This window comes from Triplophysa rosa, linkage group LG10 (assembly GCF_024868665.1).
Source record: "Triplophysa rosa linkage group LG10, Trosa_1v2, whole genome shotgun sequence".
Taxonomy (NCBI): Eukaryota; Metazoa; Chordata; class Actinopteri; order Cypriniformes; family Nemacheilidae; genus Triplophysa; species Triplophysa rosa.
The window spans coordinates 9,989,930-10,016,424 of NC_079899.1; the positions used below are offsets into that span (position 1 = coordinate 9,989,930).

The 26,495-nt window shown below is 38.2% G+C and overlaps 2 protein-coding genes across 2 annotated transcripts in view; one reads left to right on the forward strand and one right to left on the reverse strand.

Annotated features, from left to right (window-relative positions):
• Positions 1-79: 79 nt before the first annotated feature.
• Positions 80-13,322, reverse strand: cdan1 (codanin 1). The gene is made up of 21 exons (XM_057344668.1): positions 13,224-13,322; positions 11,887-12,572; positions 11,584-11,784; positions 10,220-10,410; positions 9,826-9,945; positions 9,341-9,419; positions 9,151-9,271; positions 8,961-9,070; positions 8,767-8,856; positions 3,890-3,965; positions 3,596-3,801; positions 2,240-2,372; positions 2,006-2,149; positions 1,747-1,913; positions 1,469-1,550; positions 1,294-1,383; positions 1,098-1,152; positions 848-981; positions 653-756; positions 388-537; positions 80-278 (listed from the first exon to the last, which is right to left on the reverse strand). The coding sequence occupies exons 1-21, from the start codon at positions 13,299-13,301 to the stop codon at positions 173-175; spliced, it is 3,123 nt and encodes a 1,040-aa protein (XP_057200651.1). The 5' UTR covers positions 13,302-13,322; the 3' UTR covers positions 80-172.
• Positions 13,323-15,281: 1,959 nt separating this feature from the next.
• rps6ka5 (ribosomal protein S6 kinase, polypeptide 5) overlaps positions 15,282-26,495 on the forward strand; it is a 28,312-nt gene continuing 17,098 nt past the window's right edge. The window contains exons 1-9 of the mRNA XM_057343802.1: positions 15,282-15,571; positions 19,878-19,949; positions 20,030-20,248; positions 21,229-21,344; positions 21,891-21,992; positions 24,598-24,681; positions 24,921-25,024; positions 25,234-25,384; positions 25,568-25,729. Of these exons, the coding sequence (XP_057199785.1) occupies positions 15,502-15,571; positions 19,878-19,949; positions 20,030-20,248; positions 21,229-21,344; positions 21,891-21,992; positions 24,598-24,681; positions 24,921-25,024; positions 25,234-25,384; positions 25,568-25,729 (1,080 nt within the window). The 5' untranslated portion in view covers positions 15,282-15,501. The remainder of the gene's footprint in view (positions 15,572-19,877; positions 19,950-20,029; positions 20,249-21,228; positions 21,345-21,890; positions 21,993-24,597; positions 24,682-24,920; positions 25,025-25,233; positions 25,385-25,567; positions 25,730-26,495) is intronic.

The following is a 26,495-nucleotide window of genomic DNA, read 5'->3' on the forward strand; positions in this document are numbered from 1 at the left end:
CTCATCTATTTAAAGCGACCTATCTTGGCTAAATACGCTTAAAATGTNATTGGTCTAGCTTTTGTTGAAACTAGTAACTTTGTATTAGCACCTATTGTATTATTGCTCCTGTATGACATATCGCTTATTGCTCCCTGAACTCTCTGTAAGTCGCTTTGGATAAAAGCGTCTGCTAAATAACTAAATGTAATGTAAATTTTTCTCTAGTACTGACAGCAGGAGAGGTCTCCAGGGGAAGAAGTGCTCTGACAGCTCCAGGGGCATACTCACTGCAGAACCTATAATGAAAAGATGTGATGTAGGAATGCAGCTATACCAAAAACTATAACAAAGCATGTCTAACATCAACATCATGAAGCATATGTCAAAAAGAAAATACTTGCTGACCTAGCAGCTTTCTCCAGAGCTTGCATGCCTGCATCACAAAGCTGAGCACAGATCGATTCATTTAGCTTGGCAGTGTTGACACCATCCAAACCGAAACTATCTCTTAGAGTTTTTTCTCCACCCTGCACAAGATTCAAAACCAGCGTGGCTCTGCAACAAACACAATTAGGAGAATATGACTTAATGAAATGCAAATATGACTTGATTTTAATGGACCAACACAAAGAAAGAGCACAAAATACAGCAAACTAGTGGGAAGACTGACTTGATGTGTTTGACACAGTTGGAGCCAATTCTTTCAGCAACAAACTCTACAGTACGTCTGAGGGAAGGGGGCTGGTTGTGAAAAAATGCCTGTTCTAAATCCACCTATGTTAAAACATGGACAGACACACATGAATAGCATGCTTGTAAATTGTTCTACAGATGTATTATTGGAAGGCTTTCGTTGGCAGTGTACCTGCAGTTTCTGCTGTGAGCGGGTGGTGGGCGGTCCCCTCGGCTCCGCAGATGTGGGGGTGATCTTACGGATCAGGCCTCCACTCTTGGATGTGCTTCCAGCCACAAAAGCAGCAAGAAGCTTACGAAACTCTCCTGGCAAGTGAATGGAGAAGACACAAGTCAAACAACATCCTTGAATAGGATGTTTTCCAACTACCCTGGTGAAACGTGTCATTTTATGGCATATATTTTCAGCAGTTTGCTCTCACCTAAATATGTGCAGCAAGTGTAGAGAAGCTGTTGGTCGACAAGTGGGAGGGTGTCCTGAAACGTAAATACACACTTTTAGGGTTAGCCCTAACAGTGGAAAAATGTGAAACATATTTCTTTCCCCAAAAATGTTAAACATCTCTTTCTGAAATGTTATAAAAATATTTAATACTAGTATAGCTGTGATTCACTAACCAGGCCCTGTGTACTCGTGTTAGCTTCCCTTTCCTTAATTTCCTCCTTGAGATCTGTGCTGAAGAAAAGATCTTCAGGGAAGACGGGTATCTGAAATTGAGAGAACATGCACTATTTGGCATGGTTTATTTCACTTCTTTACGTGGCAATGCTTGTTTTGTTACAGATGTCTCACCTGAAAGAGCCAGCCCAGAACTGCAACCATGAGCATCTGGTTCACGTAACACAGCTCTCCCCCACGACCCAATACCATCCTCCTGAAACACACCACACACATTCAGACACACAGATAGTATTACATCAATATGTAAATATTAGTGACTTTTTGCAGATGTTTTAGAAGTTACAAAAATGTAAAGGATTGTGCAACAATTAGATTAGTTTCCCCTTCAGGAAACTAATATAATAATCAAGATCACATGAACCCTTTTATTGCATGTGACCAAAACTGACTTGTAGATGTGGAGCAGCAGGCACAGAGCAGTCCTGTAACACGGCAGAAATGGGCCGGTGTAATCTAACATGGACAGGAACTCGACCATCCAAGGCACTGTCAGAATGGTTCGTCTCCTGTGCACAGAACTCCTCAACACGGCACACACATCCAGAACTGGAGACCTCTACAAATACAAGTATAAACGCAATCCAGCCTTTCTTGAGAATTCTCAATGTCTCATACGCAAACACATAATTGCCTTCATACGATTCGTACATTACTGCGCAGAGTGATTGCAGCTTCCCGAATGTCTCTGGATGGAGGCTCAGAGGTGTGGTAAGGCAGAAACGAGATGAAACCCAAAAACTTAGCCAGCAGTCGAGCCGTGAGGAGCACGGATGAAAAACGCTGCTTCTCATCCTAACACGGGAGAAAAGACCAAATAATGTGCTTTAAACCACTTATATTAGTCCCTGATTATTTGAAGCTCATTTTGCTTTCTGCCCCAACCTGTTGCTCCATCTCTCCATCACCCGTCTCTTCTCCTCGCGCTGGGCTGGCATCAGGGCCGAGAATAGAAACCTCATCCAACTTCAGCAGCCGCTGGCACAGGCCATCTTTCAGGTGCTGGTTTAGCTGACAGCTAGATGATAGCAACCATAGCCACATACGTTCAGAACAGAAAAGAGGCTTTACTCAGAGTTTATACTGTATTATTACACGGCTCGTTGGAATGCTTGATTCTGATTGGCCAGTCGCGACATTTGCAGGTTCGTTATTCCCAGATAACAACCTCTCAAAAATAACAACACACGGTAACCCGGATGCAGCAAATCTTTTTGACAGTTTTTTTTTTGACAAATTAAATCTTTTAATAACGTATATGACATTATATTTACAAATGATTAAACCAAATTGCCTGTTCGTGACATTTGATCGTTTCTTACCTTAAAGCCGCCCTAACACACGCGGTTTCTGCCAATCTCATATTAATCTTGAGTACCTATAGAGTAGTATTGCACACTTCGTACCTTGGAAGAGTATTTAGTTTGATCACATTTATAAAAGATAGATACAGCTGTACGATTATTTCCGAAAGCATACGGCGCGTGCGGGGGAGGGGTATGCTGAACTAAAGCACATTGCCAACAAAACACAGACATCAGTTTCACTCACCGCATGCGGTTCATGTCCGGCATCAAACGATCTCCAAATCCAGCGTTATATCCACAGTTTATATAACAATCATCACCCAAATGCAGTGAACAAACAAACACCTGAACTTCGCGATCGTATGCTCTCTCTCCTGAACACAAGTGAAAGTGACGTCTGCGCATGCTGCTCCTCCTGCTCTCCTTGCTGCCGCGTGCTTTTCCGGGAGAATTGTCCAATAAGGGACTAAGAAAAATTGTTACGAAACAGTTTTATATGTTCTAAAAAAAACTTTCCGAAACCTGTACGATCGCTGGGGGAGTGTATCGAGCACAGAAATACTACGTAATACGCCCAACTCTTTTTTTGACAAGTTGACCATGTTAAGCATGAGAAGACAGCAAGTTTAACATCGTAAAGAAGTCAGAATGCATGACGCATCGTTGCAGCACCCCTTTAAAACCGAAAGTAAATGGCTTTTCCTCACGGAAGGTCTGTATTCGGTACAAATGAGCTAATAAAATATTTCAAATTCACATTTCATGTCCAGTTTTGTGGCAAGTAGCCATGTAATAAGCGGGATAATGTACAAGCAGCCGGCTATTATCGCAAAATAAACCCCTTCAGTGCGATACCTGATCACACTGTCGGGGCAGCCGGCTGCCTGTACATTAACCCTTACATATCAGGTACGCTTTTGCAAGCAGCGCTTACCAGCCGGCAGTCTGAAGGAAGTCTCTAAAGAACTCCTGGTGTCCAGGGAAGGACGGTGGAGGGCAGGGACCAATGAGTCCCTGTGGCTGGACCAGACGCTGCTGCAGTCGCTTCAGGCGACCCAAGCTGTCTGCTCCCAGCATGCTCAAAAGATCGGCGTCAGGGGTGTCATTGGAAGAACCAAGAACGCAAGGGCCCTTACACATCTGAAGAAAGCGAGAATGGATGTGTGTTAGAGAACAGAACCGCTTGCGACAGGATAAGTATGAGATACAAAAAATTGGGCTGGCTCACCTGGATGAGCTGCTTCTGGAAAAGTCGAGCAAAGTGAGAATGATCGCCTGCTGCTGTGAGCTGACTAACCATCGTCCTGTTGGATGAAAAACAATGACTATGTTTACATGCGATTCAATAATGCGATTATTTCCAATAATCAGAGTAAGGACAAATGCAACTAGGGCTGAAACGATTCCTCGAGTAACTCGAGTTATTCGAATACAAAAAATCATCGAGGCAATTTTTGTTGCCTCGAAGCCTCGTTTAATCCATTTAACTACAGTACACACGGAGCACTGCGTTTCCTCACGGACCGTTATTACTGATGCACAGCCCGCTAAACTCTATTCATGTTACAGGGCTCTCAAGTCTCATGCATTCACCGTGAGACACACGCATTTTAGTCTGTTCACACGCTCACACGTATTTCTCATGCTGATAAATAACAGGGCTGTGACGATTGCCGTAACAACCGCACCACCGCGATGGTAAAGTGCCATGACGGTGGTGAACTGCCACCGGCGGTAGTGCACGTCACTCTGACAAATATAGGTGTAATAAATATGAGAGTTGCGATAACTATTGCTAGTTGTAGCCTTTCAGTTGTGGATGGTTTTATTTAAAAGATTTTAAATTAACAGAAATTATTGGCATACGTTTCCGTTGGTGCGTAAGAGCGCAGGCCTGCATGGCAAAACCCAGGTTATTCTGCGGCTTCTGCAATGGATCTTGTTGTGAAATGAACAGATACGTAAAATCAAAACTGGCTATGACCCGCTTGCTTAGTGTCTGAGCGCGCGCAGGTTTTGCCGCGGTTGCGGAGAGACATCTATTCATTTGCGCACCTGTGCACATCTTCTGAACGCGCATTTAGTGCAGCTGTACACATTTTAATCTGGACAATGTCAACAAGTAAGTTTCACATCAACGAGTCGGAAAATGTAAAGTTTTTATGGCAATCTGAATAGGAAAGCCAATGTAGGTTTAAACAGTTTGTTTCAAATGGAATTGTTAAGGACTGTAAGGGTTAATACGCCACTGACTGAAGTTACTGCAACAAGAGCTTTTTTATTTAGTATTTAGCTTTCTTATATCATTTAAGTTTTCATTATTTACTGATGTTTATTTAAATGTTTTATGTGCTGTAGTGTGCCGTTTCACTGATGGATTTGCGCGTTAAACATTGACGGATGTTTCATCCTCATTTATTTCAGATATCATATTTCAATTATTTAACAATTTCAAGTATTTAAATAAGGTCTATATTTCTCTTCCACTCGTCATGTGGTTGCTACACGCAAATATAATAATATAAATATTATTTATATAAATAATATATATTTCTCAACCACCGCACCATCTATTACCACCGTGGTGGTAAAAAACTGCCACCGTCACAGCCCTAATAGCTTATTGAAACGGTGAACTGATATTTTACTTAGTTTTAGTCTATTTTACGAGTGAAACTTTTTTTCCGGCTGCATTGAGTCCATCTAACTAGATGCGGACTAGTGGACACCGAATCCTGTTATTTACACATGCCATCTGTCTGGTCTGCGTGTCTGAGTGAATGAACTGCACTGTTTAACATGCTACAGGTGTGATGCTCATGAATTTGTCTGCGTCTGCGCTGAATGAGGACATGAACGTCACCTCCAGAGTTGCGCTGAGAGTTTATTTCACAAACATGTTATTGTTTGAGTGAAGAAACAAACAGACATACTAAAAAATAAGGGTCTTCTGACAACCTGCCAAAATAAAAGTCATAGGCTATTGTTTGAAATTGTTATTTCCATTTTTATTCATGTTTCTTATTTATATATTTGTATTATATTGCATTTTGAATTTAATATGGCAATGGAATGTACTAAATGGGTTTAGTTTTCACAGATATTAATGTATGCTATTTCAGCAATAAAAACTAATTGTTCTAAAAAAGGAAACAAATTAGTTGTTTTACTCATTTTAAGAGACCTGTCTTATTTTCTCTTGTATATTTAGTATTGCTTTTTAATAAATAAAAAGTACTTATTATCCGAATATCCGATTAATCGATGGAAAATTCAGTAGAATACTCGATTAGTAAAAGAATCGATAGCTGCAGCCCTAAATGCAATACACCGTTTTGTGGATGTATTTATGGTTATTCGGCGCCATAATGAATATGCAACGGTGGTGTACGCTGTCATCGCATTCGCGCTGTTTTTGTATGAAGGTAAGGAGCAGAGACGGCTGACAGCAAGTTGTCTTGACGGTAAAAAGACTGTCATGTTTACCATGAATTTGCGCTTAAGGTGCGTGACAGAAGCACATGCGCACCTTGTTAAGAGCAGCATAAATGCGATTAAGGTGTTTACATGCCTTCATATTCCAGCGTACACCTAAGGAGGACTAAACCTGCAAAAATTATAAATAAATAAATGTATAAATAAATAAATATGTAAACGAATAAATGTAATAATATGAAAATAAATAAAGGAATGAATGGTTTGATAAAAGAAAATAATTCGTTTTAGCTATTATTGATCTTAGCTTTAACTTTTCTTTTCATTTTTTAAATTGATTTATTATTTTTTGTGTCCATTTTTTAATTATTTTTAATTATTATTATTTTTTATTTTTAGATTATTTTATTTATCATTTCCTTTTATTTTTACATTTATTTATGTATACGTTTATTTATTTTTATATTTATTTATTATCGCATGTATTTATTTCCACTTTTATTTATTTATTCTTGAATTTATTCTTACTTTTCTGTGTCTTGTATGATAATTAGATGGGTTGGTCTTGCCTACTATTGGTTCAGCGTAGATTGAAGCGTTTGATCGATTACTCTTGACTTGTTTTGGACTAACGTCACGTCACTCACTGATCGTTTGCTTCGTGTATAACGTTAAGTAACTATGGCGGGCGCACAATTAGCTAGAGAGTTACAGCATTTAGCCAATGAAGTCGATAACCATGCATCAAATGACTATGTGTCATTCAGATTAGATGCATTTATTGAGGATTTATTACAGATTGACGGCGAGATAAATGACAAAGTTCTTCAAAATCTGTGCGAGTCAGGGGGTGCTAAGGTGGTGACCAAGTTCCGGTTACAGGTCCTCTGCCAAAGAGGTGCATGAACGACCTCAGCAGATTCGTCGATTCTGAAAGCACAAGACGACTTGATATTAAGATGTCTAATAAACACAGACTTTCTTGTTACATGATTTTGACATTCTTGTTAAGATTGCAAATTATTGGTATGATCGCCCGTAACGGCTGAAGCGAGGTGAAAAAATAAATAAAGCGATTTGACACGGGATTCGTACCCATACAATAAAGCGAGGCAGCGTGTCACTACGGTAACAATCACACTAAGCTATTTCGCAATGCTAGCTGCTGCGGATCTTTGCAATAATATCAAGATGTCACACAACAATATGCAGCTGGATGAATCAAGGGAATATGCCCGTCTTAACTTGTGACCTCTGTGTTATTTATCTCTTATGGAATGTAGTTTACGAGTACCGTTTAGTAACCACGTCTTTTTAGAAGGAATGGTTTCCATTTGATGGCCCCTGTAGTGAAAGAACGATGCTCATTACTACCGTGTTAACTTGTGACTTAAGTTCACTATGTCTCAATTCATTTACATTATGTTACATCATGTTACATTAAATCTTTACGCTTTTTCTAACCGAAAGGCTGCTTATAACTATCACTTTGACAAAGCGTTAGCTTGCGACTTCGGTTTACAAGCTCATCTGTGTAGTTAAACCTTATTACATTTTGTGCTTTATGATTTTCACCAGTTGAACTGTAACGCCACCATAGCACCCTCTGACTCGCACAGACTTTGAATGTGCTGCAAAGAGGCTAACAACCGAGGGAGAACTTTGTCATTTATCTCGCCGTCAATCTGTAATAAATCATCAATAAGTGCATCTAATCTGAATGACACACAGTCATTTGATGCATGGTTATCGACTTCATTGGCTAAATGCTGTAACTCTCTAGCTAATTGTGCGCACGCCATAAACGTTATACACGAAGCAAACGATCAGTGAGTGACGTGACGTTAGTCCAAAACAAGTCAAGAGTAATCGATCAAACGCTTCAATCTACGCTGAACCAATAGTAGGCAAGACCAACCCATCTAATTATCATACAAGACACAGAAAAGTAAGAATAAATACAAGAATAAATAAATAAAAGTGGAAATAAATACATGCGATAATAAATAAATATAAAAATAAATAAACGTATAAATAAATAAATGTAAAAATAAAAGGAAATGATAAATAAAATAATCTAAAAAAAAAAAATAATAATAATTAAAAATAATTAAAAAATGGATACAAAAAATAAAATCAATAAGATCAATAATAGATCAATAAGATCAATAATAGCTAAAAACGAATTATTTTGTTTTATCAAACCATTCATTCCTTTATTTATTTTCATATTATTACATTTATTCGTTTACATATTTATTTATACATTTATTTATTTATAATTTTTGCAGGTTTAGTCCTCCATATACACCACATATGTTACTTTGATTATGCTTACTACGATTATGAGCTTAATCACATTATTTAAATCGAATGATTGCGCTTACATGAGGTAAAGTGTAATCGCAGCATTGCCAAAATCCTATTATAATCGCATTATGCGTCAATGATTCGCAATAAAATAATTACTCGGTGCTAAATCCTATGCATTAATATGTAAAAGCGGTTGAATGTTTTGAGAGCATAGTGTTAAGCTAAAGATGATTACAGGACGGAGCTTTGAATAAAATTCTATTTACATAGTAGCAATTTTCTGTATTTTGAAAAGAGCAAATCAAATTCTGCTTTTCGTGATGCATCTATGAAAAGAAACTAAAAAAGAAACCTCACCTGACTCTGCTGCCTAAAGCAGCCTCGAAATTCCAACCAGGTTCATTATGAGAATCCTCCCATTCTCTCAACAGCTCGTAGAACACATCTCTAACAAAAGTAGAAACATAACATGACCGTCTAAATCCAGCCGATTAAACAGATTTCTGACCTGACATCACACATTGAAATGAGCGATGCATGTCTTACTGTACCTTTGCTTCTTAAAAATGTGGAAGGACCTGTCACTGCCGAAGTTGGAGCGGTTGTCTGTAGCGGGCTGGAATGGCACTGAATGAATGAACAAGGGTGGAGTGGGCAGTGCCTGAGAAAGCAAGGACATAATTCAGCATGACACTCTTAAAGAAAAGAGGAAGTTTCAAAATGCATTAAACCAATGCGTACATTAGCTGTGCAGTTCTCCTGAGCTTGTGCCAGACGATCCCTGAGGGAAGGTGAGAAAGCCCCAACTCTCTCATTCTCAGATAGGAGCCGTAGAGTGCACTTGTCCAGGTGTGACACCAACCTGACGGCACAAAACAGAAAGTTAAAACCGAGCAGAGGCAGAAAGCAGGAATGAGAGTATGAGACTCACTCAAACTGATTCTCCAAAACTCTTACAGCCAAATAAACACAGTTGTGGACATTTCCCAGGTAAGCTTTCTCCAGAACATCTGCAAAATCACAAACACATGGGACTGAAACAAGTAAGATATACTGTATTTCATACAGCTGCCATGAGTACATGGTGAATCTATTACGGAGGATGTTGACAGCAGCCCTTGCATTCTCCAGTTTAATATTTAAAAAGATCAGTTATAGTAATGAGCTCTGTACGCCAAAATATGGTTTTACCCCTCAAAAACTCTTACTTAAATGGTCATAAATGTTATTAAAGCTCAGTGCGGAATAATGCATGAGTAATGCTTTTGAACGCTGCAACTAGCCTGGTCTGTGCTGACATCACGCTTATGAAACTCCTCTTGTTTGTTTAATGACATCACTTTAGAATGATGTAACACGCGGGAGTACATCTAAAACATTAGAAAGGAGCATTTAAGCTTGTTAATCTTGACAAACCTAGACCGTGTTCACACACAGTGACTCCCTCCTCAGCAGATTCAGAGACAGACACACCCCGAGACGTCAAAAGTTGCAGCACAAAGAACAGCTCCAGGAACACACATGGAACCAGGTTCCCTAGAACCAAAACAAATTTACAATCATTTGAATATAAACCTTATATAACTAAGTTTATTTAACTTCTAACAGATTTAAATTCAACGTGACGTCTCAAAACATTAAGTAATCGGGCTGAATTGTTTATCAATGGCCACCTGAGCCAAAAATGATTACAAAGTCAAACACATACATTTTTCCATTAGGTATTCCAAGGATTACCAAATCACATTTCCACAGCATAGCTCCAAAATCGGAGTAAATAGAAGTACATCGCCCTCTGCAGGCCATTCACCTGAAATGCAGGTACAGTACAGCTCCGCTAACAGATCCAACTCTGGTGTTTGTGTGACCTTGTCAGGGTCAGGGCAAGGTGTCTGGGGGTCAGGGGTCAGTTTAGACCCCTGTCTGTGCACTGTTTTGGTTGGAGTGCAGGTGATGGGGGGGGGTTTCAGTGGGGAGCTGGTCTGCTGGGCAAGTTTAGACCTAGATGGGACAAAAGGAGGAAAGGGATCAAGACAAAAAACTGAGATGTACTGTATTGAAAGGAATAGTTCACCCAAAATGATTTTAACCCCATAATTTCCTGACTGCGTTGTGACACGAGCGAACCAATGAGATGTGAAGTCCTCGACATGGAGCCAGCATGTCATACTGCATGTGGTTTACTCATCTATTTAAAGCGACCTATCTTGGCTAAATACGCTTAAAATGTAAATCACAAATGTATCATTTTGCTTCAGAAGACATTTATTAACCACTCTGGAGTCGTATGAATTACTTTTATGATAGATAGATGCACTTTTATAACTTAAAAAATGAGGTGCCATGCACTGGCATTACAAATCCAGGATTATTACTAAAACTGCATTCGGCTGAAGAAAGGAAATCATGTACACTTAGGATGGCATGAGGGTGAATAAATTATGGGGCAGAAATATTGTTTACACAAAATATCTTCTACATTAATTCTCAACCTAAATATAAGTAATTCTGCACAGCAAACACATGTTTGCATGTATATTAATATTTCTAAATGAATAATAAAAATGAATTAATTACACAATAAATAAAAAAAATGCAGTTAAATTGCATTATATTAGGTAATTTTATGTCACATCAAGAGATATGCATAACCATATTGAGTTGTGTATAAAATGTATCATTATTACATTACTAATATTGCAAATATATGTCAGAATTTAGACCAAGAATGTGATTTCTAATTTTACAGTAAAATGAAAACTTTGACATTATACAAAATATATGTTTTAGGTCTTTAGGCACCCTAAAGTCATACTTTAAACATGCCACCGCATGTAAAATAAGTTTAGATATTAATACTTGATTAAATCAAACATAAGTGGGACACGTCCAAGGTTAAAGTGATGAACTATACCAGTGGTTACTCTCCTAGGATGCCTGTGGGAATTACTACTAAAACTACTAAACTACTAAAAATAACTACTAAAAATAACCTTGAGACCTTATAATTGTAAGTATATAAGTAACGGCAAAATGGCTACTAACACAACTGTACATTTAGTTTACAGAAATGTTCTAGAATCATTTGTTTGCACATGCCCCTTACGTTTTATATTTTGAAATCTAATACAACACATTCTACATAATACTTTTTTGGGCCATTCACAGTCATACCGTTCTTTTCTGAGTAACTCTCGCTCTTCCTGCAGGCTGTGAGGACTTCCACAGATCAGTGTGGCTGCAGTGTTCTCTGGAATAGCAGGAGGGCTGGCAGGCAGGCTAAGTGGGGTAGACGTAAAGCAGCTTTTGGGTTTAGAGTTAGGCCGCTCCGCACTCACTGGGGTTGGATTAATTCTCCGTGAAGGTTTGATGGTCCTAGCAGGACAAAAGCAGGAAGATCTCAATGAATTTTTTGTATTAAATTGACTATTTAACATTTGATTCATGTTTCCACACAAATATTTCAAGTATACTTACACTGGTGTAGCCTGGGCAGCACCCACTGGAGGAAAGTCTTCCAAGTTATTGAAGTCGAGTTGCAATTGTGTTGGAGGCGAGACTGCGTCAATCCTCCCCACATCCTTACTCCTCCTGTTGCCTCCATCCCAGCGACCTCCTTCTTCCGACAGAGCACCACGAGATCCCATCTGTCGGCCGGATGAGGATCCCCCAAACCCTCCACTCCTCCTGCGGCCTTTGTGCTGCTGTCCAGAGGGGCTGGGCTGGGTGTCTGGGGGTGACGTCATGAAGTCTCCAAGACTGTGGCGCTGGGCTGAACGTCGCTCAGAGGGGGTGTTTCGGTGAGCGGGGCTCCATACAGAGCTAAAGGAGGGGCTGCTCAGGGCACTGATATTAATGAGACTATGAGAGCCAGGAAACGGGGTCTCCTGTTCACTCCTTCCGGCACCCGGGGATGTGGACGGGACAGGAGAGAAGAGCTGGACTCGACTGGCGGTGCGCAGACCTTGGGCTGGTGTGGATTTACTTCCTCTCCGTTCCGAAGAGCTTTGAGTCCTGACAGATCTGGATGTGCTGGGGGTCTTAGCCGGTGTGGTGGGGCCATGAGTCAAAGTATGACTGCTCTGGTCCCGCAAAAAATTCAAAAGGAAGGGCACAAACTCCTGTTTCCAGACCTTTACTGGAAAGTCCTGCGAATCACAAGTCTGCCAAAACGAAAAAATTTTAATCTGAGTGCTAAACAAACACATATAATCTTATGACAAGTATAACTAAGAGAGCAGAAAAAATAAAAGATACAAGGAAAAAATATTTTCTTAAATATTAAAACTTTTTTATATTATATCTATACTAGTATTAATTAATAATTTATTTGATCAATTAAACGGAATAATATTAGAAAATATGAAATTATACTATATTGAATTATGTATAAAAATGTATAATTGCATTGCAATTGTTACTTTGATATTACAAAGCTATATAAATGTAGGCCAAGCATGTTATTTTTACTTTACCAGTAAAAAGCAAACTATGACATTACAAAACTGTCATTCATAAATATATAATTTTCCCTTTCCAAAACAATATATTTCTTAGCATTCCAACTTTGAAGTTCATACTCGAAGGTGTGCTGTGTTGTAAACAGCCGTCATCTAACTGTAAGTCTTATATCTAACACCAAAACAAAGCTGTAAATATACAATATGTTACTTATTTAATGTTTGCTTGCTAACGTAGCTGAACATTAGCTGGCAGAAACATAAAACTTCGTACTCTCCGCTAGACAGGGACAGCAATACATGACAGCATAAAAATACTGCGAGGTGCAACGACAGTGAAATCTAAATGCTTACGTGTTCATCTTTGAGCCAGATCAAGACCGCGCTTAACTCAACTTTACTGGCCAGCAACGATTCCAAAAGAGCCGCCATTCTGCTCTGAGTAACATGAGAGTGACGTATCTCTAGTCAGGGGCGGGATTGGCTGAGCAGGGAAGCGCGCGTCAAGCACAACAGCAGTAACGTCTTTGAACATACTTCAAAATAAAAGTTCACGGGCCTTTTGTAGTTCTACCTTTGATTTTGTATTTTAGCAACTTCAAAGTAGTCACTTTGTCTAGACCTGAACAAAATGTTATTTTGGCATGTTTTTCATTTGTTTTGTAATTAAAGAATTTAATATTATAGGGGCAGTTGTGGCCTAATGGTTAGAGAGTTGGACTTGTGACCAGAAGGTTGCCGGTTCGATTCCCAGGGCCGGCGGGTAACAACTGAGGTGCCCTTGAGCAAGGCACCTTACCCCTACTTGCTCCCCGGGCGCTGCAGTGATAGCTGCCCACTGCTCTGGGGGTACGTGTGTTCACTACTCTCTGGATGGGTTAAATGCAGAGGTCACATTTCGTTGCCTTGTACGTTCGTACATGTGCAATGACAATAAAATTGAATCTAAATCTAATATGTTGGCACAATTATATTTTTGTCTACACAAACTTATTTTAAACATTTGAGTCAAAATCATGAGAAACATTTTCTTGTCCATAACTTTTTGAACGGTAGTGTAGATGCATATTAAATAGATTTTTTATTTGTTCTTTAAAATCCGGTTGAAGTGGAAGTTTTTGATTTAGAATACAAAGACACTTGGATTGACTAGCACAGAAAAACTTTTCACCACAGAACTAGTAATGCTAACAAAGTTAATAGGATTAACTTCGATTTCAAGGGAACTTTACAAGTTTGTTAAACCTGAATGTAAATGTTTTAATGTTATTCATTTTATTTTGTGTGTCATTTTATGACGTTTTTTCATTAACTTTATTCATTTTTTTCAACCAAACAAAGTTGCATAGCGTAATGGGCTCCAAACAGTACAAAACAATAAAACTGTAGCCTATGTTGTGCCTATCCATCTTTAACACATTATTTTTTAAGGCAAAATATTGTTTATGAATCACAGCTACAATACAAAACAGTGACAGCTATGCCTTTTTGCTCACTGCACACTCTTTCCCCAAGGTTTGCATTCTTGACCTTTATCTGTTTGCCCGAATCTTCTTATCTGCTCTCTGTGTATATTTTTAAATTAGATTATTTGGACTATATGTTCACATGGTAAACTATTGTAACGTTTCACAAAAATATTATCAGAGTACATTGGGAGTGTCCTCTGTACTAGGAGTGTACTACTTGGATTGCACTAGAATGAATAGTGTACACTGTATAATAGCAGTGAAGGGAACAGGTCTTTGCTTGTTCAAATGAGGACACAAGTCTTCCCTCCCTCTCGAGAAATTGTATACCTTCTGCATGGTTTGTCTAAATACAGCATAATACCCCAGGGCATCCTCTCTCGAAAATGGGAACAATTTGAGGTCACTTTTTTAAAACTCAACAGAGCGGAAATATTAAGTGGTCTGAGCCAAGAGAACTATGCTTTATTTTACACTATTTACCTATAAATGTACCTAATATTACCAGTCTGCCACACCAACAAAAATAATTCAGGTGATGTAAGTAATGCAGTAATTCCAGTCCTGATTTGAAAATTTTTTTATTCATAACATATTATTTATTAATAACATACTAATATCAATGCCATTATCATGTAATTTATGTTTAATAAATCATTTAAAAAATTAGTATGAAGATAATAATAACAATTACTGTTGTTGTTGTTGTTGTCATTATGTATTTAACAGTAATAAAATCTATAATTAAACCTATATAACAGTTTGCTCATCCATAATATCAAAAAGTCAATAAAAAGTAACTTATTTGAGCCTGACACTCCATCGTTGTAACAATAAATGGTTAAAGTAAACTGTACGTTGCAACAGACAGTGATTGACAGCCGAGGGGTCAAATAGAACAGCTGTATTTCTCCCACCAGCTTCAGTGGGCGTGTCTTAATGGTCTCGGAGTGTGTATGTCTAGTGCTGCTGTAGTACTTTGCTGCCCGAGTGCCCTTCCCACGAGAATGCAGTTATTGTCATGTACAATATTTTTTCCAAAGGTTGCTTTATAGCAACAACTACGCGTATGCGATCGCGCTGTGATTGACTCTGTTTAAGTGTCGTGCATTAGTGTCGTGCCGCGAACGGAGGATAGGGTGCGCGCTCCTATCACGCGAGCAATGCCGTCTACGATGGAGGGTTCTTCGGGAGAAGGTGACCTGTTTACCGTGAAACACGAGCTCAGAAACGGTAAATGACATCCAGTCCTGGGTTTTCATTAATAAACACGTCCTCCACTTTGCTCGACTGAAAGTGATTTCATTATGGCATGACCGAAGATGTAGTTTTAATGATAGCGGGTTAGCTAGTGTAAGACATGAAGAAGTGCTATTGGTACAGTAACGTTACAGGGATATATCGATAATGTGAATCCCAAAATGATCCATTACCCCGGGTTACTCTGTGATTGAATGGTTTATTACATGTGCTATTTCGTAACGTATTATATACTCAGTTGCACTATTTAAATGCATGTTTTGTTATGACAGATATTGGACTATATGTATTGACATGATGAAATGATTTGTGAAGTTTAACAGCCTACTGCATTCATTATGTGTCAGTGGTGTAATGAGTTACTCAGTCATCCTCGAGTCCAAAGAAACCCAATTACTTGAGCTAATTTAATCTCCAGGGCCCTAATGAACTGTCTCGATATAGTAAATAAAGTTACCAGGGTACAGATCCTCAATTGAAACTCTTCTTACATTCAGTATCATCGAACCAATCCTCAGTGACTAGCAGTTTTTAATGATTTAAATGCAAGTTCGCCGGGAAAATGAAAATATGTTGTTGTTTGACTTACCCTTTCAGTCATCCAAGATGTAGGTGACACCGTTTCTTCAGTAGAAGATCTTTAGCTGACGATACATTAAGGTGTTATGAAGCAAAACCACTGGTCTGTGCAAGAACTGAACAAAATTATTTACAACATTATTAGCACTACATCAGTAATCCTTTAATATTGGGTTTCAGGTAGATATTGATTTTAGGTAAAGAAATTGGACTGATTTATTGACATTGTGAGGTTACTAATTCAATTCACCTTTATTTGTATAGTGCTTTTTACTATGCACTTCATTTCATAGCAACTTTACAGAAAATGCATGTTTCTATGTTACAAGAATTGTCTTATTTAAGTGGTGACATCAGCAAATACAACTGTAGTAAAGTATAAAATTATAGTATTTTACAATTAGCAAATCAATGTGCATTTTAATGCAATTATTAAAATGTACAGTATATTCTGTATATACAGTCATACACTGTGCACATCTCATTTACAGTGATAATTACAAAATTATATTGGCAAATGGCCACCATGTTCTCTAGATCAGTGGTACTTAACTGGTGAGTCACAAACCATTTCTAGGTCAATGGTGAATGCAAATATTACAGTGCAACTAGTTTCCTCTACTTTTTAGGCAATGTAATCCAGATATTAGATTCTTTAATGAACTACTAGGTAAATGAGAATGGTCAGTTAGTTGTTAAAGGGGTCATGTGACACGGCTAAAACGAATTTTATCGCTTGTTTTAGATGTAATGCAATGTGTATATACGATTTAAGGTTCAAAAACACTGTATTTTCCACATACCGTGCATGCTTGTATCTCCTCTTTGCCCCGGCATTTTTTTTACAAAGCTCATCGCTTTGAAAAGTGAGGTGTGCTATGATTGGCCAGCTAACCAGTGGGTAGTGATTGGTCGAATACTGCAAGAGTGTGACGGAAATGTAACGCCTCTTACCATATTTGGAACATCAGGCAATTGTACTGACAGGTACGCCCACCTTTCTTGCGTATACATTCGGGCGTTCTTAGTCAAATCATACCACAAACTGATGTAAATTTGTGGGTATGTGTACACGAGGCGTTTCAGGCAGGTCTGGGTGAGCATTCGCTTTTAGATAGAATGCATCTTTTGTTCCTACACTTTCATTTATGCAAATTAACTCACCAAAGACACAGAAAAACGTGTATTCGCTCCATATGACCCCTTTAATGGCCTGCTATTATAAAAAATAACAATCAAATTCTCTTCATTACTCGATCCTGGGTGGAGGGAAAGTTGGGGCCAGGAAGCCTATTAATATACACTTCATGCGCCTCTCGTGAGTGGCTGTAAATGGTGTTGTGCGATTGAGACTCCTTCCTTCATTCTTTACCCACACCTGAAACGTTCAGCTTGACATCCAATCAGAGGATGTGGTTACAAGATGTCCTTTCCAAATCAGATATTTTGCAAAGAGCGAGATATCAGAGGGACGTGGTGTGCAGTTCTGAATAAGATGCAAGGCTACTGTTATGCAGTGAGAGGGGATAACAGCAGGAATGTCTTCACCTCACTGGGCACGCTCATTGGCATCAGTGACCTCACTTCTATATGTGATATACCAACCAGCTTGACCTGTATATGCTCATTCATTATTTCTTCAGATTTTGCCTGGGCCTGTTTATAAGATACATACTGTATTTACGTTATAAATAGCTGCTCATTTAAGAATTTGTCACTTTCTACAGTATTAGGGATGTAACGGTATTGTAAATATCGAAGTATCGCGATAGCATTTTTTTTCGATACTATCGTGGTCGCGTGACGATAGATCTTCCAGGCAAAGTGTAGTTTTTTCAGCCGAATGGAGCGAGTTGAGGGAAGCGGGAACTACAATTCCCATCAACCCATGCGTGCCCATCATCCTCTGCGCTCTGCTGCCGCCCGCTACAGATCAAGTTGAGCGAAAGTGGCGGATGCCGCTAGTGGCATAGAAACGGATTTACAAATTGTTGAAGCTAGGGCTGGGCGGAATGACGGAATATTACGTTACCGCGGAATAAAATGTCAACCGTAAGAGATTTTTCTATTCCATGTATTCCGCGGAATGTAAATAAGTAGGCGTGGTTAACTCGGCGCTCTGCAAATTAGGCGCTATTCTGAAAAAAACGAATGAATTAATCCACCCGTAACAAATGAACGTATCAAACATTCTTTTGACCTTCTTTCAGTCTGTAGTTTAGTTATCCGCTCCATTCTGGCGCGTTCTCTCTTACCCGCAGTGCTCGTGCAGGGATCTGCGCCAGCATTTAAAAAAGCTCATTCTCAACACGCATTTCAGAAGTCAGGTTGTTTTGAAAAGCTGTTAATAGTTTTATAAAGTTTAACTTCAGGTGAGCCAAGGTGAAACTTGCGTTGAAATGCGCGATGATGCTCGCGAGCGCGTGAGCGCTTTGATGTGACGCGCTTCTACCTCCAGTTTTGGGAGACGCGTGAGGAGTCACCAGATACTCGCAGTGCAAAAACAAGCCCGAGAATAAACAAACCTAAAGACAGAGAGTCGCAACACACTAAAAGTGCTCATCTAATAGAGAGTGAAGAGCGATAAAGACCTACAATACAGACCCCATGAACACCAGTTTAGTCATATACTGTACTCTCATTGTTTGTGCATATTCATACTTTATTGTTATATATGTTTTCTATCTTCCTACTGTATACATATGATATAGCCAGAAGATAAATATGAATAAATTATACATCTTATTATCAGAACTTAATTTGATATCTTTAGTACATTTTCATAACTTACCTACATTTTAACTATGGTAAGCATTTAAATGAACTGTAATAAATAAATTAGTTAAATCAATCTAAGAAAAATGAGGTATAAAATATAGAATTATAATGGGAGATTGTTTCATGAAATATATCGATACCGTGAAATAAAATTACTCATTCCTTGGAATAGATTTTTGGCCATTCCGCCCACCTCTAGTTGAAGCTAAAGCGAATTATAAATCGCATGTGTGGAAGCATTTCGGTTTTCCCGTAACAAGAAACGAGAAAAGGTGACGGACAGACAAAAAACAATATGCAGACACTGCCAGACTGCGGTGAAGTACAATTCGGGGAATACGACTAATATGAAGAGCCATTTGTTACATCACCCCGAAAAGTTTCATGATGATACGAGGAGAAAAAAAAATAGCAGTGAGTGAAGCAGTGAATGAGGCGAGTACCTGACTGGTTGTGAGTTGTTAAAAGTTGACAAACAACTCAAACTTTTTTCATTTTAATTTTTTCATGTTTCATGTTCTCAATTTTTATGTTATTAATTTTTATGCTATTATATTACTGTTCTTTGCACTTTAAAATTACCTAATCTAAAAATAATAAATGTGATCTTTGTTCAGTCATAGTTTAATAAACACTTATGCCACATTTTTCCAAGTCTTCATTTGTTTTGTTTTTATTCCTGCACAAAATTCAATAAATATCGTATCGTAGTCTTCATATCAAGGTACTATCGTACCGTGAAATGTTGATACCGTTACATCCCTACTTTCTATATAATATTTCATCTTGCTGATGTCACCTATGTGGATGCTTAAATAGATAGTCTCAGTTCAGAATAAGATTTAAGCATAGTGATAAGTAAAGAATGTGATTTCTCAGCCTTGTAACCTATTCTGATAAATGTGTTTGAATCTTTCCCCAGCCAATCTGACGGGTCATGTTGAGCGTGTTGGCATTGAAAACTTTGAGCTGTTGAAAGTGCTGGGAACCGGAGGTCAGTGATAGTTCAAATAGCTGTTCTTTTCTTATCTTTGGTTCTACTCCAATAACAAATCATCATTCTCCTCTGGGCAGCATACGGCAAGGTGTTCTTGGTACGCAAGGTGAGCGGGCACGATTCAGGTAAACTGTATGCCATGAAAGTGCTGAAAAAGGCCACTATAGTGCAGAAGGCAAAGACGACGGAGCACACGCGCACAGAGAGACAGGTCCTCGAGCATATCAGGCAGTCTCCTTTCCTTGTTACACTTCACTATGCCTTCCAGACGGACACCAAACTGCATCTCATTTTAGGTATCTCTCTCGCTCTCTGTCTTATGCAGTGCAAAAATGCATATTGCGGTTTAACTTTTGCATTTGATAGCGTGCAATCTATGCAGCTTGAATGTTTTGAGCAAGCATGCCAAGAAATGCATCTACTACATTAAATCTTGTTAAAATAAACACGTTGAAAAGAATCACGTTTTTATTTAGTTTGATTCACTTTAGTAATGTTTACTAGGCAGTATAATCTGCACCTTATATGTGATTGTTACAATGCAATCGATATGCTCAGTGTGTTAAAAACATGACACATGCTGCTGTACACACTGTAATTAAACAAATCACACTTACTGTCATATTAAACATCACATTTATCTGGCAAATATTACTGTAGAACTTAAATGAATTGAAATCCATTCATATTTCTATTGGATATAGGTATTTTATATTATATTAATTTGCTGAATTAAATGTATGTCAATTATTACATCACTTTTAAAACCCGGGAGGTCCTAAATTATAGATTTTTGTGACCGTTTGTCGTTGTCAAATTCAGTTCATTTGCAGAACCGGATAACTCAGTTTTCAAAAATCGTGTTTTTTATTGTGCATTCCAAGTAATATCAATAAAACTTGTTTTGATTAAGTAATAGGGACTTAAATAAAATGGAGCTAACTAACACAATATAACACAATAAAAACTTGATAATAGCATGTAAAATGTAATTTTTTAAACATTTTTACATTTTAAATCTGTTTTTATAATAAATTCCCTGGTAAGTGTGTAGGGAGACCTGCATAGAGATCCCTAGAATCGTATCGTGTCTTATGTGTTATTAGAATAAAAAGCTGAATGCCACTACAGGAAGCAATGGTTTTTGTGGTAGCGCTTGGTCTCGATTGTGTCAACATCAGCATTAAAACAGGATTTCACAGTAACTGCAAAACACTAGGTGTTTTTGAAACGTTAAAACTAATAACTGTTTTGTTTTAAAACTCTTCAATTGTAGACTATGTGAATGGAGGTGAGCTCTTCACACACTTGGTCCAGAGGGTTCACTTCAAAGAACAAGAGGTCACATTGTACAGCGGCGAGATTGTGCTAGCGCTGGAGCACTTACATAAGGTAAAATTGCACGCTCGTTTGCACTCTTATCTCCTCATTTCTTTTGCAGTACAGCAGCTCATTCAAGAGAACAGCCAAAGTAGTTTCTTCCTAATCTCACTTCTTTTCTCTCCTGCCTACTCAAATCAATTCCTCTCAGCTAGCCAGAGCATGACTGCAGCGCTCGAACATTTCTCCAAGGCTTTGTTTACAGAAAAGGGAAGAGGAGTGTTTTTAATGCATGCTTGTTCTGTACATAGCAGAGTCAAGAGAGTTGCCCAGGGGCTAGCGCGCGCTTGTAAAAAGGACCTTGACAGTGAGATTAACATTGTTTTGGTTCTGTCTCCATTTTTTATCATGACCTATTATGTTGCCATGTATTATTTATTAAAGCGACTGTACATTTTCCAGGTGAATGCCTGCATTTTATGAGCTCAGAGAAGGGGACGAACAAATAATTTTGGTAAACACAGAAAAGCAGATGGTATTTTTAATGACATGAAATTGTTGAAATACTTAGTACCGCATCTAAAGATAGAAGCTTCTTGGTTCTTGTGTATTTTTCAGCTGGGAATAGTCTACAGAGATCTGAAACTTGAGAACATACTTCTGGATTCAAATGGTCATATCGTGCTGACGGATTTTGGGCTTAGTAAGGAATTTCACGAGGTGAGTCTTGAGTTACAGTACATATTTTTCTGCTTCCAGAATACAGCCAAACATTTTGGATTGCAGCCTGTTCCCCCGAAGATTTCCTGTGGAATCATGCTGTGTTTGATCGAGTACATTGGGCACAAAATCAGAGCAACGTTCCCTTCAAGCACGTCTGATGGTGGTCCAAGACAGGAAAAAAGTTAGGGCAAAAAGCATATTTAAAGATGCGTGGAAAGCCGCTAGAGATTTCTTGAACACGAATGAGCAGCGCTTTAACTAGAGTCGATCTGCAATTCCATTGATTCTTAGTGTGGAACTGATGTTGTGAGAAATACTGTACAGAAATGTGCAGGGCTGATTAATTAACAGGAGACAAGAATCACATCCTAGAATATTGAGATTTTCAGTTCATAGCAGCACTACACAGAAATGCAAAAACATCTGTGTTGTTTTGCCCAAGTCGTCATTATTTTCCAACAAGCATGTGTATGAATTCTATGCTTTCTTAAGTTATAGTTATGAAAAAGTTCGCATTGCAGTTTGCCAGCTGTTAGGGCTAAACGTAATAAATTGTTAAAATGTGTAAAAAAACTGAGATACTTGCCTGATCAGGATGGTAAAAAAAATATTGTTGAGTCATGACCTCATGACATGAGGTTAGTAAAATTTAGGGCTGCAAAATATATTCAAATGATCAAAACAACACAAATGTGCATTTTGCAATATGCACATCGCAGTGGTTTGCAATGACTGAATGATTTTAATACTTCAAAAGTCTAACCAGATCGCAGATGTTAGTGCCTGTGTGTGTGCATGAGTTGAATTTTTATTTATTTATTTTCAATTCATATTAAAAAGAAAATGGAACATGTATGTTGGTTATATAATTTTTAGTTTTTAAATACATTTTAATATTGTTCAAATTGATTTTGTTAACTTAAAGCATTGTTGTATCGTAAAACATTATGGCTTATCACATTTTTCTTCAATTTCATTCAGGCATTATATCATCATTTGTGTATTGTATGCAACATTTTTTTAAAGGTCCAATGTGTAATTTTTGCAGGATCTATTGACAGAAATGCGATATAATATACATAACTATGTCTTCAAAGGTGTATAAAGAAGGGTTGTTTTTATTACCTTTGAATGAGCTATTTCTGTCTACATACATGGCGGGTCCTCTCCTGTGTCAGCCACCGTAGTGCTTCAGAAGGTAGGGGTGGAGTGAGCCATTGATTGCAATTCACAACCTCACCGCTAGATGCTGCTAAATTTCGTACACTTAATATTTGAATGCTTTATGTTATTGCGTAATAAAAAGTAAAATAGGCTAATAAAGAAATGAAATGTGGTGGATTGGATGGTTTTCGTTTTTTACAGAATTTCTTTATAAAGAACAGCACATTATACACTGCAGGGGTCGGCAAATGGGGCATTTCTGCTCAGGTGTCTGAAGGTTCTGACCAATAGAATAAGTTTTGCTCTGTGGGAGAAAAAATTAAATGGAACATTGGGTTGGTGACATTCCAGTTTGAAAACTACTGGCAGGAGATGAAAGGCATAAAACGTTTATTAGAATTATAGGTCAAGAGAGTTTTAAGTATTTTACAGCTTTGCCGTTTAAGAACACCAAAATACTCTTCCAGAAGAAGTGTGCCTCTTTTCTTAGCTGAGGAAATGATTGCTGAGAGCAACCCGACTTCCTTCACATGCAGGTTCTGGCGTGTCCTGCCAGGGATGTACTGTTTGACTTGTTTCAATAGTTCACAATGTACCTCTAACCCTCACATATGTAATTACAGCCAAGGCTGTTTACCCAAAGCTGTAACTGTTTATCATGCATGTATGTTCTTTTGTTTTTCTCTCGATCTGACCTTTTTTAACAACCCATTTAAGTCAGAATTACTTTTACAAGTGTGGTTTAAAAACAGGCCTTTAGCAATTAAAACTTTATAGCGTGCACATAAACTGACACATAAAACAAGTAAATTCATCTAACAGAAATATGCAGATTATGAGATGCAATAAATAAATGCAAATAATAAATGAACATAGGAACTTTCATATAAAAGCCATGTGTGCCTGCAGCAATGGTAAGCGTGTTAAATGCTTGTAAGATATTACAGAAGACTGTTCCAGATGTTCTTATCTAATTTGTTCCATAAATATGCTGCATAATTTCAAAAAGCAGTTTTGCCCAATTTATACAGCACAGATGGTACGTTTAGTTTTAGCCACAATAAGTGCAGCAATGAATCATTCTAGTATGAAGAATCGAGATTCTTAGTTTATATTATTTCGTTTTATATTTAACAGTTTAAAGTTTGTTGCAATAGTATTGTTACTAGGGAGCGTTGTAAAATCCAGAGCCTAACCTTAGAAAAAAGTGGGAGAAATTAACCACGCTTAAAATTATATTCTGATAACATATAATGAAAATGCAGTATTATTGCATTTATGTGTAATGTAAATGCATTTATCTGATTACCATAACCTTGTTAATGCAATATTTGGTTTACTATAAAGGCACCGTGTCTACACTGGATGTAAGAAGTCGTCATGATGCGAAACAACAAGATCACAGCCATTTTCTGAACTGCTGTTCTGTTTTTTTTAGGTTGAGAGGACTTATTCCATCTGTGGCACTATTGAGTACATGGCCCCTGAGATCGTAGCTGGTGGAGAGTCAGGACATGACAAGGTAAATTAAAAACCTCTCTCACTTTTGCACAGTTTTCATGTTGTTCATGTGAGTCGTGATATCGAAATCGTTCACTGTTTGAACGGCCTGACATTTGTCCAAACCATGGTAGACAATTGAAAAATCTGTTTGGAAACAGAAAGAAGTCCAAATGTGACATAAAAGTCCAAAATATATGTGCTGCATTGTTATTATGTATTTAAATATAATCTTCATTTGGAATCTATGTCTTCTTGCAGGCAGTGGACTGGTGGAGCATGGGGGTCCTGATGTATGAGCTGTTGACCGGAGGGTCTCCGTTTACTGTGGATGGCGATGAGAACTCTCATTCTGACATTGCCGAGTAAAGTGCCGCTGTTTCTCTCTCTCTCTCTCTCACACACACACACACACACAAACGCACACACACACACACACACACACACACACACTCAGTGCTCTGTGGGCCCATCTTGAGACAATTTTATTGGATAATCCTGTTTACAGATTTCACTTTAAAGCAGTATTCTGCACTTTTGCAGTACATATTAAGTGTTTCTTTTGTCCTAACAGGAGAATTATGAAAAAGGATCCTCCATTCCCTAAAGACATTGGGCCCCTGGCCAAAGACATCATCCAGCGACTTCTTATTAAAGACCCAAAGAAGAGACTGGGCTCCGGGCCCTCAGGGGCCCAAAATGTGAAAAGCCATCCATTTTACCAGGTATGAGAAAAATGAGTAATATAATTTAAGTTAAAATTGCCTTAATCTCATCTGAGAAGAGAAGAGCATATTTGTTCCCCTTGTCATGTCTTTTACCTTCTCTAATAGCTTATCAAAGCCTATTCAGGTACATTAAGGTTGTGAGTGACAAGCAGCAAAAAACTTTTCCTTCTGTTGAGTTAGAAAATGAACTGGGAAGATTTAGCTGCCAAGAAGGTTCCAGCTCCATTCAAGCCTGTCATTCGCGACGAGCTGGACGTGAGCAACTTTGCAGGGGAGTTTACAGAGATGGACCCAACATACTCCCCGGCTGCACTTCCAAACAACTGTGACCGCATTTTCCAGGTGGGATTCCATACGTACAAATGATTCATTAAAGCTGCAATAATATGTAACTTTTTGGTTTAAAAAAACAGAAGTAATTTAAGCAAGTGCATAAACAATCAATCAATCAATCACAATGGTAAGCTTATAATAATAATAATTGATCATTTTAGCTGTCGGGTCAGATGTCAGTTGTTGGCAAAAGTTACAGAATGCAGCTTTAAGCATTCATTTAAATATTAATATGCATTTAATATGTATTTCACATTAAAAAAAGGTAAAAAATACAGACACGCTAAAAAACACCCTTCCAGCCGGCCCATTTGCCCTGTGCATGTTAAGGGGTTAATGTATGTACAGTATTTGAGAAAAATGATTTGTTAAAAAGGACAAAGTACAATGTAGGGCTGAAACGATTCCTCGAGTAACTCGAGTTATTCGAATACAAAAAATCATCGAGGCAATTTTTGTTGCCTCGAAGCCTTGTTTAATCCATTTAACTACAGTACACACGGAGCACTGCGTTTCCCCACGGACTGTTATTACTGACGCACAGCCCGCTAAACTCTATTCATGTTACAGGGCTCTCAAGTCTCACGCATTCACCGCAAGACACGCAATTTAGTCTGTTCACACGCTCACACGTATTTCTCATGCTAATAAATGAGTGATAGCTTATTGAAATGGTGAACTGCTATTTTACTTAGTTTTAGTCTATTTTGCGAGTGAAACTTGTTTTCCATCAAACTAGATGCGGACTTGTGGACGCCGAATCCTGTTATTTACA

What these genes read in the sequence shown, in the direction of transcription:
- cdan1 (XM_057344668.1), bottom strand. Translation starts at nt 13,301, where the DNA reads ATGGCGGCTCTTTTGGAATCGTTGCTGGCCAGTAAAGTTGAGTTAAGC. An exon ending in GAGTTACTCAGAAAAGAACG is followed by an intron (nt 10,411 to 11,583) that starts GTATGACTGTGA and finishes TGTCCCATCTAG; the next exon opens with GTCTAAACTTGCCCAGCAGA. An exon ending in CACTTGCTGCACATATTTAG is followed by an intron (nt 982 to 1,097) that starts GTGAGAGCAAAC and finishes TTCACTTGCCAG; the next exon opens with GAGAGTTTCGTAAGCTTCTT.